Below are 11745 nucleotides of genomic sequence, written 5' to 3' on the forward strand. Positions count from 1 at the left end.
CAAACCAACCGTACGTGCTACAGTTTTGCAACTTTCGCCAAAATGTAGCCCCTTTAGAAATGTTTAATAATAATGAAGTCCATCACTCTATTTTTTCAAAAAAGAAAACTTATCTCCTCCCACAATCTTTGCTCAATTGACACCAAATTTGCTGTACTGTATCTTTGACTGTAAACAGTAGTGTCAACATCCATCTATCCAGCCTCCGCGACCCGGTCCCGGATGAAGCAGTCTGAGCAGGGACCCGGACTTTCCTCTCCCCAGACACTTTCTCTAGCTCTTTCCCGGGAGGTTTTAAGGTGTTCCCAGGCCAGCCGAGTGACATAGTCACTCCAACGTGTCCTGGGTCTTCCTCGGGGTGTCCAGTGGGACATGCCTGGAATACCTCCCCAGGGAGGTGTCCAGGGGGCATCCGATTCAGATGCCCGAGCCACCTCAGCTGGCTCCTCTCGATGTGGAGGAGCAACGGCTCTACTCCGAGCTCCTCCTGGGTGACAGAGCTCCTCACCCTATCTCTAAGGGAGCGTTCTTTCGGTCATGACCCAAAGTTCATGACCATACACAGGAAAAATGAGAGAGTAATTTTCTCAGAGTTACCATTATTTTACTCTAAAAGAGTATTTTTTATTCATTTTGGATAGTAATTATTTCCAATGGCCACTAGAGTAGGAGGAAAAAAATAGAGTAAATCCTATTGGAGTAATTTCAAGAACACGCCCACTAATTTTTCTTAGGTTTCGTTTCTGCCGCCATTTTCTATCCCACCGGTGGAAGGTCGAGGTGAACGGCAGTGGTGGACGGCGGTAAGCCAGGTAAGTCAGCAAAGTACTGAAATCGATTTTATTTAAGATAAAATGTCAGCAGAATTTTTTGTTGGTTTACTTGAAAGGTAATTTGTGAGTAACATTGCAGCTGGCGAATGTGTGGGTCTCACACACTGCAATGTCGATGCTAACGTTAGCTTCAACACAAACTATAGCCTAAGTTAATGTTAAATGTGAATTTAAACCGAGCCTCACTCTTGTTAGCTTAATTTACCACGTGTGTGTTTTATTGAGCTTAATTTTTACTGACCATTTTATCGAAGGTTTACTCTGAATTGAGTTGTGCCTCGGTTAGCAAGTGTTTGAATTTTTTTTTTTTATGGACCAGTCTAGTATGTGTGGACTGTTTTCTCTGCTGTTCGGTTAGCAAGCATGTGTGTTTTACTCTGAGTCATGAAGTTTTACCAGACTTGTTCTTCGGTTACTAAGTGGGTTTTTGTGTGTGGACCGCAAGCACGTGTATTTTACTCTGAATTGAGGCATTTACAACACCTCACTGTTTTATTTGCTCTTCGGTTAGCTAACCGACATGTGGACCGTTAGCAAGCACGTGTATTTTACTCTGAATTGAGGCATTTACAACACCTCACTGTTTTAATTGCTCTTCGGTTGATATGTGAACTGTTAACAAGCACGTGTATTTTACTCTGAATTGAGGCATTTACACCAACCGTTTTAATTGCTCTTCTGTTACGTTAGCTACCGACATGTGGACCGTTAGCAAGCACGTGTGTTTTACTCTGAATTGAGGCATTTACACCGACCGTTCTGATTGCTCTTTGTGTGGGCCGTTTTCACCTGCTGTTTGGTTAGCAAGCATGTGTATTTTACTCTGAATTGAGTCATGTAAGTTAACGAGCGTATCCTCGAAGACATGTTCGGACAACTTTTTCAAAAACATGAATTAATTTCTGAACCGTTTGTGAAAAAGACTAGCAGTAACACAGTCACAGTCTCTCACAGGGGGGGAACAAATTTTTTTTTTTAAATTTCTCACGTGTGTCTACATGCAGAGAGGCGGCAGTTTGAGAGGCTGACTGGCAGAGTAGAGCTGGTGAAACGCTAGCATGGTTGTTTAAAACACCATCTCTGATCTCTGCCTGCACATAGATTTCCATTACAAGTCCCATATTTAGTTTTTGTTGCCTTCTGGTCTTCCATTTATCAACATTGTCTATTTTCCAATTATACTGTATATAACACTTTTATGTGAGCCAAAGTCATCATCTACTATTGTTGAGATAAGATAAATGTTGACAAAATGTATTTATTTGCTGTTAGTAGTTGTTTATCTGGCTTCACATCAGCTTCAAAACACTTAAGAGTTTTAATTAGATGCAAATGCAGAGTGGTATCAAGCCTACCTGTAGATAGGGCTTTTGTAATACATGAATTGTTGTGCTCTATATTATCTTAGTAACTGTCTTATTTTTTTTATTTCCCATAAAGGATGCAGGCTGTAAGAGTGAAGTACCGAGACCGCCAGAAATACATTTGTTATGAAGGGCAACTGACCTTCAAATCATTTTTGGAGTGTGGTGAGTGAAACAAATTGCACAACCTACTGAGTGTCATGTTTAAATTAGTGGTGCTGTCTTACATTTATTATTATTATCATTATTATTGTCAAGGACCCATAGAAGTATATTTATTTGATTTTGGACCCCCATCTCTAAATGTTGTTTCGTGTACCCTGAGAAAAAGAATGATTTGAGTTAGAAATGTTTGCTGTAAAAGTATATTCAAAGATTTGCTTGTGCTATGAGCTTGCAGGTCTGCAATCTTGAATATATATTTTTTTATTGCTAAAGTATAAAATCGTTGTTTTTAAGTGGTTCAGATCTAAAGTGACACAGATGTGTGACATTTTATAATAAAAATAAGATTAATGGCACAACAGAATGTCAATCTTGTGCAATATTGTTTTGTCTTCACAGTTTCCAAGAAATTTGAAATTCCTACCTTGGACTTAAAAGTCTATGATGATTTGAACACTGAAGTTGACGAGGATGCGTTTGCGTTTCTTGTAACGAAACCAGACCTGGGTGTGCTTGAGGTCTGTTTGCCCACGGACTCAGATTTTGAGGGTGAGTCACTTGTTAACTTGGAGTCTTATAATCCACGCAGTCCTGGCTAACCTTGTAATGCAACATAGTAAAGAGACTTATCCACGTTGCATCATATTTTGAATAAACATGCCTTTTCAGACACTAAAGAAAGCATCTGAGGAATAACTAGCTTGGTGTGTGGATCCATCCTAATCTATTGTGATCTTTTACATTATTCTTATTACAGATGATCCCCTCTTGCTAATGACATGTTATTATTATCACACCTGTTATGTCAACATGCTAGATTCAGTGAGCCCCTCTACAAGCCACTCCATTGCCAGCAGCAACAGCTCCTTTCTCAGCTCTGGTGCAGATAATGAAGGGGGCTCTGATGACACCATCATTTTGCAGCCTAGTCCTGCCCAAAGAAACAGAGCCGACGTGACTCGTCTCGCTCAGGTAGTAAGCTTTGCAGATGGAGAGATCAAGATCAAGATTCTGATAAAAAGGGTAAGGGGGGGGGGAAATGGCCAAGTAAATTTGCAGAGCAGTACGGGGCATGGTTTACATTTTTGTCACTGTAAATGTAATGGGGCACCAAATCCCTGTGTCCCTCACCTCTTTTTTCCTCTCACACTTAGAACATTGAAAACATTCTGAGGGAGAAACCTGGAGGAGAGAGGATCCTTGCAGAGTATGCTCGGAAAAAAAGCCTAACAGATTCCAGAAGACGTGACATGGTGAAGATATTGGTTGCACACATGGCAAGTGAACATGGGTATGTTATGTAATTAATATCCGACCCTAACATTTATGGTTTTATTTGGTGCAGACCAAGTGCTGAAGGCATCGGCATAGCACTACTTTTGATTGGATCTCATACGTGTGTGTGTGTGTGTGTGTGTGTGTGTGTGCGCTGTAGGACAAGTCCTTCAAGGCGTGTTAAAGAGGACTACGCAAAGGGCATCACTGCCTTGTTTCCATACCTGGCCGATCCCCAGGGCACTTTGGGCTATGTAAGTACATAAAACAAGTCTAACCTCTTTACTCATTACTTCTGGTATTGATTAAAAAAAAAACGAGTGAGATTTCAACTAAATATTAACATTTCTGTATGCTGACCCTTTCTCCTAACCTCAACAAGTTGAACACAGCAGATGTTAGACTGGTTGATCTTGATTTTAGCAATTCTCCAGACAAGGACATGTGTTAGTTTTTTAAGGAGGAAAAACAAAACACTTTCTTGGTTTTTAGGAGCAGTATTACAATCCAGTAGATGGGAGTGGATTTCTTGCATGGAGAGTGAAAACGCTTCAAAAAGAAGCCTCAGAAGGACAAAAGAAAAGAAACCCTCAGCCACTGACAGGTACATGATTTTGAGTGTAGTCAGATTTTTTTTATGAGAATGGGCTTTATGCACCGCTCCACTACTTCCTGAACTTCAGCCAACTCCTTTATTTCCTGTCTTACATTATTGGACCAACTGATGAATTCAGGTGTGCCTGATCATTGTTGTGAGGTCAGACATACCTGGATTAATCAGTTTGTCCGATAATGTAAGACAGGAAATAAAGGAGCTGGCTTAGATTCAGGAAATAGTGGAGCTGTGCATAAAGCCCATTCACATGTTTAATTCATTTTTAATGTGCATAGTCCTTGTTTTGTTACAGTGGTGGGCATCGCAGGGGGTTTAGCAAAAAGACGAGTGGTCGTCTGTGTAAGGGGTGAAAGTGGCTCAACTTTTTTGAGAAGTAAAGAAAGTATTGCATCAGTGTGTGGTTTCACTGTTACATGTCACTGTTTACTGATCACTGTTACAGGTGGTCCAGATTCTGGTGACAGAACCCCCTTCAGTAAGGAAAACAAGCTAACCACAGAAACCCAGTGTCATGAGGCCATCGCACTGATGAAGCATACAACTGATGAAGCAATCATCAAGGAGAAGATGAGACAGACCTTCACCCATCGCCAAGCAATGGTTCATGACCCAGTGAAGTCCTCTGAAATATTCACCACCTTTCCAAGATTTCTTGACATCACGGGACTGGTATATCACTCTTAAACTGCCTTGCATTAAAATCAAGCTGAAATGAAAAATGAGTTTAAACAGACCACATCCCTGGTCATCCCTGGTGCACCTATTAACAATGTATGCCATGTTGTTTTCTGTATTCCATCTTGTCTGCAGATAGAGCAGGATTTCAGTCTGATGTTTGGTGATGACATCTCTGCAAAGTTCCTGGAGAAGTGGCCTACTCACTACAGGCAGAAAGTCCTTGAACAAAGCCGTGGCCTCACCCAGACAAGCGACCTTGAAGATCTCCTTCATAACGCTGAATCCACAACAGAAGAACTGGAAGATGGTACACTCGAATTAAAGAAATAATAATGGAAGAGGGAAATGGTTTTGGAACAAAAATATAAACATTGTAGTAAAAATGTCTTTCTGAATTTGCTTGTATTTTCAGGATGGGACAGTGAGATGTCCTCCATCTTGCTCCTTATCCACCTCATGCCACCATCACCTCATGGCCGCAACAAGAGACCAGGAAAGCTCTCCGCCAGACAAGCCATTGAACACCTTGTGAAATTTATCAAGGTAATGTTACAGTTTAATTAAAGTTTAAGAAGGCTCACTGTTCTGTCTGTAATATTAAACCATAAAACTATACTCTTGTGCATGTGATGACCATGCTCATCTGTAATCAGCGAGTGCCCTGTGATATTTATCTGATTTGGCTCCCCACAGATCTATCACCATCTGCCTCAGATACGCTAATATGAATATGTTTATTTCTTTTACATTTAGCAGAATAAAAGCTTCATTTTAAAAAAAATAAATAAAAAAAATAACGCTCATGGTGGTGGAGCTGACAACAGTTGAGTTTCCTCTGCTGCAGCTGAAAAGCTGACATGTGGTCAAGACGTAGCTAATGACCTGCCACTGTCTCACGGTGCATTTCATTATTATAAACTTCACCCTCAGAGCTGTCTGTCCTCAGACTGTCCTGACCTGTCCCTGAACATCACACAGGGACAACATGGAGCTGCCTGTGTGATTGGTTACTAAGTTTTATTCATGTTTTCATCAGGAGTTCAACAAATCAGTTTATGCTATTGATCGATTTAAGTAGTTAAATACAGTAATCATCATTGTGTAGTGGCAGGAAAGACCATTTAATCTGTATTCTCACTGTTCTCAGGTCAAATATTTATATGCGATTAAAATGTGATTAATTTTGATTATTAATTACAAAGCCTCTAATTAATTAGATTCATTTCTTTAATCGAGTCCCGGCCCTATAAAAAATATAAGACTGGAAATGTAATGGTTCATCTTGCATTTTGTGGCAATAAGTGATTCTGGTGGTGATGATGGGGCCTTAAACTGCAACAGATTAATTTGAATAGCAAGACTAATTAAGTTTTCTTGTCACAGACTGGGACCAGTGTTGAGGGGCATCTGGACACCATCACAGAGAGCCGTCAACCCTATCTACTGGCTGTGGGGACCAAGAGGAGCGCCGTACACAAATATTTCATTGTGATTGACAAACATGCAATCCCGTGTCAGTCACCAGATTCTCTTGCCTCTTTTGACGAGCTTTTCAAAGCTCATTTCGTCTTCGCTACCTCGTACAACAGGGATCTGGCCAATGTCTACCACTTCTTGCAAACCGCTGTTTACCAGATTGATGCTGCTACCACCAAGGTGAATCCCAGGGTCAAAGAGATGAGAGCTCGGATGCTGCACTGATTTGATAGAGATGTTTTGTTTTATTTGCAAAGGTCCTCAGGCAAATGCCAGACTCTTGCCTGACTCTTGAAAAGATCTCCATCACAGAAGTCATTAAGAAGATCTTCTCTTGAACTGGAATGACTCTGCATCATCTCTTTTATCTTAAATGAAGTCTAATGTTTGCAAAATTGGGATATAAACAAATTTATCAGTAACAACAGCTGGATCATAAGTTCCTGTAGTACGATTGCGCTGTGTATCAAATCTTGTACCAAGAACACATTCAACGGGTTCCACCCTTCCCCACTTCTCTGTGAAATACTGCCTTCTCTTAGTTTCAGAATTTAAGACACCAAAAGGATTTTCAATATTTTCAAAGCACTGATCAATTTTACACTCAACCTCACTTTTGATAGGTTCCTGTAAAGATAGACACTGCTTCACAGATTCTTTTGCTTGATTATGGTTATCATCAACAATCTCTTCCATTGAAGTAACCAAAGAGTTAATGATTGTTTCGCCTACACCTGCCACTTTAAGTTCAGCCACTGTTGCAGCACAGCTGTCTACAAGACTCTTATTAAGAAGGACTGGGTCAGAAGGGGCACTGTTTGATGGAAAGTCATCAAGCATTTTTATGCATTTAAAGTTGTGTGTACTGCAGAAGGACCTCATGTTGTTGATGTCAAAGAGCTTTTGTGTTACAAAGCATTTGATATGCAGATGTCATACAGCAATGATGATTCAAGTTCATTTATTGTTCCATACTGTTTCCTGTGATAAAAGAATCGCTAAGCTGTAACTGTTGCACTAGGGATGAACAATGGATTTCTGAATTTCTTTGCCCATAACTCATATATTTTATTTATTTATATTTTCTCCTCTTTTATCGAATCCACCCAATTTCAAAGAGCACATTGTGTCCAAATTGTGATGGCCCACCAATTGGGCGTAAATGTTTTGGCTGGGCTGATGGCTATTGCAAAATTTTACAGCCTTATCTGCAGCTGCTGATGGCGTGGTGATAGTGTGCATACAGTACATGTTTGCAATATTCTATTTGTTTTCATTATGGAATTATAGGGAATTTGTCACCATGAAAGACTTTTTTTTCCTCATATTGATTACTCTGTCCATGGAGTCTTATTCATGCAGATTTTGTTGCAGGTTTTGAGGGCATTTGAATTTTTCATGTATGTTCAATGCTGTCATATTACAAAGGCCAAACGGTATGGACATGTATATTATGGGTGCTCATGTGTTATGCATTTAAGAAAAATACAAGTCGTGTATTGTTGAACATTCATTTCTGGTCTTTTTTATTTAAATATTTGATTTAATCCAGAGTTATCATTATTAAAATATATTGAGTAAAATACAACTAAAATACTTACTCTGTACAGAGTAGTAACTGCCTCAAAATAGAGGTCAAATTCTACTATGAATAGAAGAATTTGACCTCTATTTTGAGGCAGTTACTACTCTGTACAGAGTAAAATACAACTCTATTTATAGTAGAAAAAGAACTCTCTTATGAGGCAGTTACTACTCTGAACAGAGTAAAATACAACTTTATTAATAGTAGAATTATAACTCTATTATGAGGCAGTTACTACTCTGAACAGAGTAAAATACAACTCTATTAATAGTAGAATTATAACTCTATTATGAGGCAGTTACTACTCTGTACAGAGTCAAATACAACTCTGTATTGAGTGAAATGGTGTTGGAGTTGTTCTCATTTTATGCTAAATAGAGTAAATTTTAATCTTGTGGAGTAAAATATGAACTCTAGATGGAGTAGAAATAACTCTGAAAATTTAACTCTATGACAAGAGTAAATTTTACTCTTTTTGGACTGGGACCAAATACTATCTTTTTGGGAGTAAAATTTTACTCAAATTGAGTAAAATTTACTCTTCAAAATTTCCTGTGTAGGTGAGGGTAGGAATGTAGATTGACCGGTAAATTGAGAGCTTCGCCTTTCGGCTCAGCTCCTTCTTTACCAAGACAGACCGATACAACGACCGCATTACTGCGGCCACTGCACCGATCCGCCTGTCAATCTCGCGCTCCATCCTTCCCTCACTCGTGAACAAGACCCCAAGATACTTAAACTCCTCCACCTGAGGCAGACAAGACAACATCATCAGTGAAAAGCAGAGATGAGATCCAGTGGGTCCTGAACTGGACCCCCTCCGGCCTCTGGCTGCGCCTAGAAATTCTGTCTATAAAAATAATGAACAGAACAAGTGACAAAGGGCAGCCCTGCCGGAGTCCAACACGCACTGAACAGGTCTGACTCACTGCTGGCAATGCGAACCAAGCTCCTGCTCCAGTCGTAGGGACCACACAGCCCTTAGTTTTCGATGTGATGGTCTAAAGGCAGAGGATGTGATGCCATGTAAAGCCCTTTGAGACAAACTGTTTGTAAAAATGGGCTATACAAATAAAATTGCCTTGCCTTAGCAGAGGGCCTCCGACTCCATACTCCCAAAGCACCTCCCACAGAATGCCAGGAGGGACAGCCTTCTCCAAGTCCACAAAACACATGTAGACTGGTTGAGCAAACTCCCATTGAGCGCCCTGTGGAGGGTATAGAGCTCGAGGGCATATTCAATTTTCCTGAAAAAAAATGACAATATTTTGGAGTCATGGTCGATGAAGTTTAGCAAATATCAGAATTTTATCTCAAAAACTGAATTTTTGAAAACATTTTGAATTCTGCTCTCATGGGAACAGTCAAGAGAGCAGTCAATGTAAGAATGGCATTTTTGAACATCCGTTTTTCCCTTGTGGAGCAAAACACTTATTGTTAAAGGGGAACTATGCAAGTCCGGTCGCTTTTCCTCTGCTTTGCTAACCCTCCTCCCGACCACGTGCATTATAATGTACAATGTTATAATGTGCATATTTGTGTGATCTTATCTGTCATAAACAAGAAATTACAGGTTATGGGGCGCGTCTGTGTCGTGGTGCTGCAAAGATGAGATCTGGGACACCGGGTCGGAGGCTCTTGGAAGGTTGGTTTTCAGCCAAGAGACGCTACGTGGAAGGCAGAGAGCCTCCATTTTCCCTGTCATTTAACTATCACAATTACTAGCCTACTCAGAAAGTGTTTGAAATAGCATAGTTAAGGTAAAAATCCTTCATAGTTCCTCTTTAAAAACGAGTGGCCAATATTCCCACGCTGTCAAGATGCAATAGGCCTAGAGACTTGTCTTAAAGCAGAAGTAAGCGAAATGTTTGTGTTAATATAAGTCTTAAATAGTTATATCTTCCGACAGCAATCACTTTCATAGAGTGTTTGGTCCAAAACACGGGTCTGTCAGTCACTCTGCTCTGCTGTAAGCCGAGGAGAAAACTTCTTGTATACTTCCTTGTATCCTACAAGCTTTATCCAATGAGGAGAGAGAACGGCATGAAGGGCTGTGTGTGCAGCCAAGGGATGTGTGTGAATGTGGTGACGTAGGGACGAGGACAAATAGATCCATGACGAGGGCGGGGGCTGCTAACTCCATCAGCTGACAAAAAGTTAGCCAAAACGACCGGATCGCTTACTTCTGCTTTAACAGAATTATGGACATTTTGACAATTTTTGAAATCTGCCTTGACAGCTGCTGTCATCATGGTGACTGGCTTTTAGTCCTTTTATGAAGCCACACACCGGGTCTCAACTCTAGCCAATTAGCTCATTGAGTTAGAAGATGGTTCTTGGTGTCAGAGGTTGTGAGTTGAAGCCTCAGCCAAGGAAAAATAGACATTGTAATGCTGATGTTCTTGTTGTCTTCCTATTCTACTTGTATATCAGAATTGCCAAAATGTATCTAGGCATCTAATTGCCTGGCCCCAACCACTGCTGCGAAGCAGCTTCAATTCACCGTAGTCTTTGAGGTGTTCAGTAGGAGACAGTTTTTGTGACTCCAGTAAGGCTTTTATCAGATCAGATTCCTGTCAATTCCTGATACACACAGCAGTGTCATCCGAGTATTTCTGGATGTGGCAGGACTCAGAGTAGATATTGTATGTTACCACTATTAATATATGAGCACTGTGTTAATATGATAAATGTGTGTGTATTCACACAAAATTAACAGAAATTAAGTGACCAGACTGGAAGAGTCAAATCCACTGATTAAGATACAACTGTCATACCTGAGAGAGGACATCAACACCTTAAGGAGTAAATGTTCCTTTATCGTGCCTAAAGAGAGATGATGTCTATATCCAACAGGTGTATTTGGTCATCAGGTGATCAGTCTGAGCATTAATGTAGCTGTCAAATGGCTCATCCAATCAGTGTTCTGCTGGCTGTGTCTCACTCTGATCCCGGTGATGGCGGAGTGGGGGTGATGTGTGAGGATAAGGTCCAAAATCGACATGATGCATAATGACAGGTGGTGTGTCTGCGGTAATGTCTAGATTTGATACCAGCGAGGTCAGGAGGTGACGTCTCCACCAGGGGTGGAGCTGTCACAGAGCTTCTCCAGTCACTGCTCTCAATTTGCTGCAGCTCCGTTTGTCAAGGTCTTTTAGCTCTGAAGCAGCTATGATTCACCATGCAGCACACACACACACACACACACACACACACACACACACACACACACACACACACACACACACACACACACACACACACACACACACACACACACACACACACACACACACACACACCTACCTGTGTGGACTGTACATGCCTGACAGCTGATGTGACACACACTAATGAATGAAGCAATTAACTGCTGCAGGAACCAATTGTAGGAGAAATGATGTGTTAGAAAATTAGCCACATGAGCAGAGAGGCAGAATCTGTCAGATGGGGACAGAGGGGGAGCTGTTGGACGGCCCTAACCCAGGACAAGACCCCCCCCCCCCCCCCATCCCAGGAACTGCTGTGTGCCAATGTTAAAATGTTTAGATATTCCCTATTTCGTGCCACATGGGGACATTGTCCTAATACCAAATACTTTTTTTTTTTTTTTTTTTTTTAAATCTTGGCAAAGATATATGAACCTGGGGCACTTTATAGCTCAGTGGGTTGAGCAGACACCTCATATGCAGAGGCTACCGTCCTTGCTGCGGCCGGCCCCGGTTCAAATCCCAAATCTGGTGGCGCTTTGCTGCA

At 40.9% G+C, this 11745-nt stretch overlaps 1 protein-coding gene and 1 long non-coding RNA gene across 3 annotated transcripts; both read left to right on the forward strand.

Annotated features, from left to right (window-relative positions):
* Positions 1 to 753: 753 nt before the first annotated feature.
* On the forward strand, positions 754 to 3274 carry LOC311000170. 2 transcript variants are annotated; one of them, XR_014596075.1, is made up of 4 exons: positions 754 to 812; positions 2274 to 2362; positions 2762 to 2911; positions 3120 to 3274. It is a non-coding gene; the product is annotated as an uncharacterized lncRNA (long non-coding RNA). The 2 variants fall into 2 exon arrangements; XR_014596076.1 differs by having other exon boundaries at positions 3180 to 3272.
* Positions 3275 to 3802: 528 nt separating this feature from the next.
* Positions 3803 to 6632, forward strand: LOC311000572 (uncharacterized protein; the record flags this gene model as incomplete). The annotated part of the gene is made up of 6 exons (XM_083991310.1): positions 3803 to 3891; positions 4130 to 4241; positions 4696 to 4922; positions 5064 to 5238; positions 5344 to 5474; positions 6315 to 6632. The coding sequence occupies exons 3-6, from the start codon at positions 4782 to 4784 to the stop codon at positions 6630 to 6632; spliced, it is 765 nt and encodes a 254-aa protein (XP_083847436.1). The 5' UTR covers positions 3803 to 3891; positions 4130 to 4241; positions 4696 to 4781.
* Between the last annotated feature and the right edge of the window lie 5113 nt (positions 6633 to 11745).

Source organism: Trachurus trachurus (assembly GCF_905171665.1).
Source record: "Trachurus trachurus genome assembly, chromosome: 17".
NCBI classification, from domain to species: domain Eukaryota; kingdom Metazoa; phylum Chordata; class Actinopteri; order Carangiformes; family Carangidae; genus Trachurus; species Trachurus trachurus.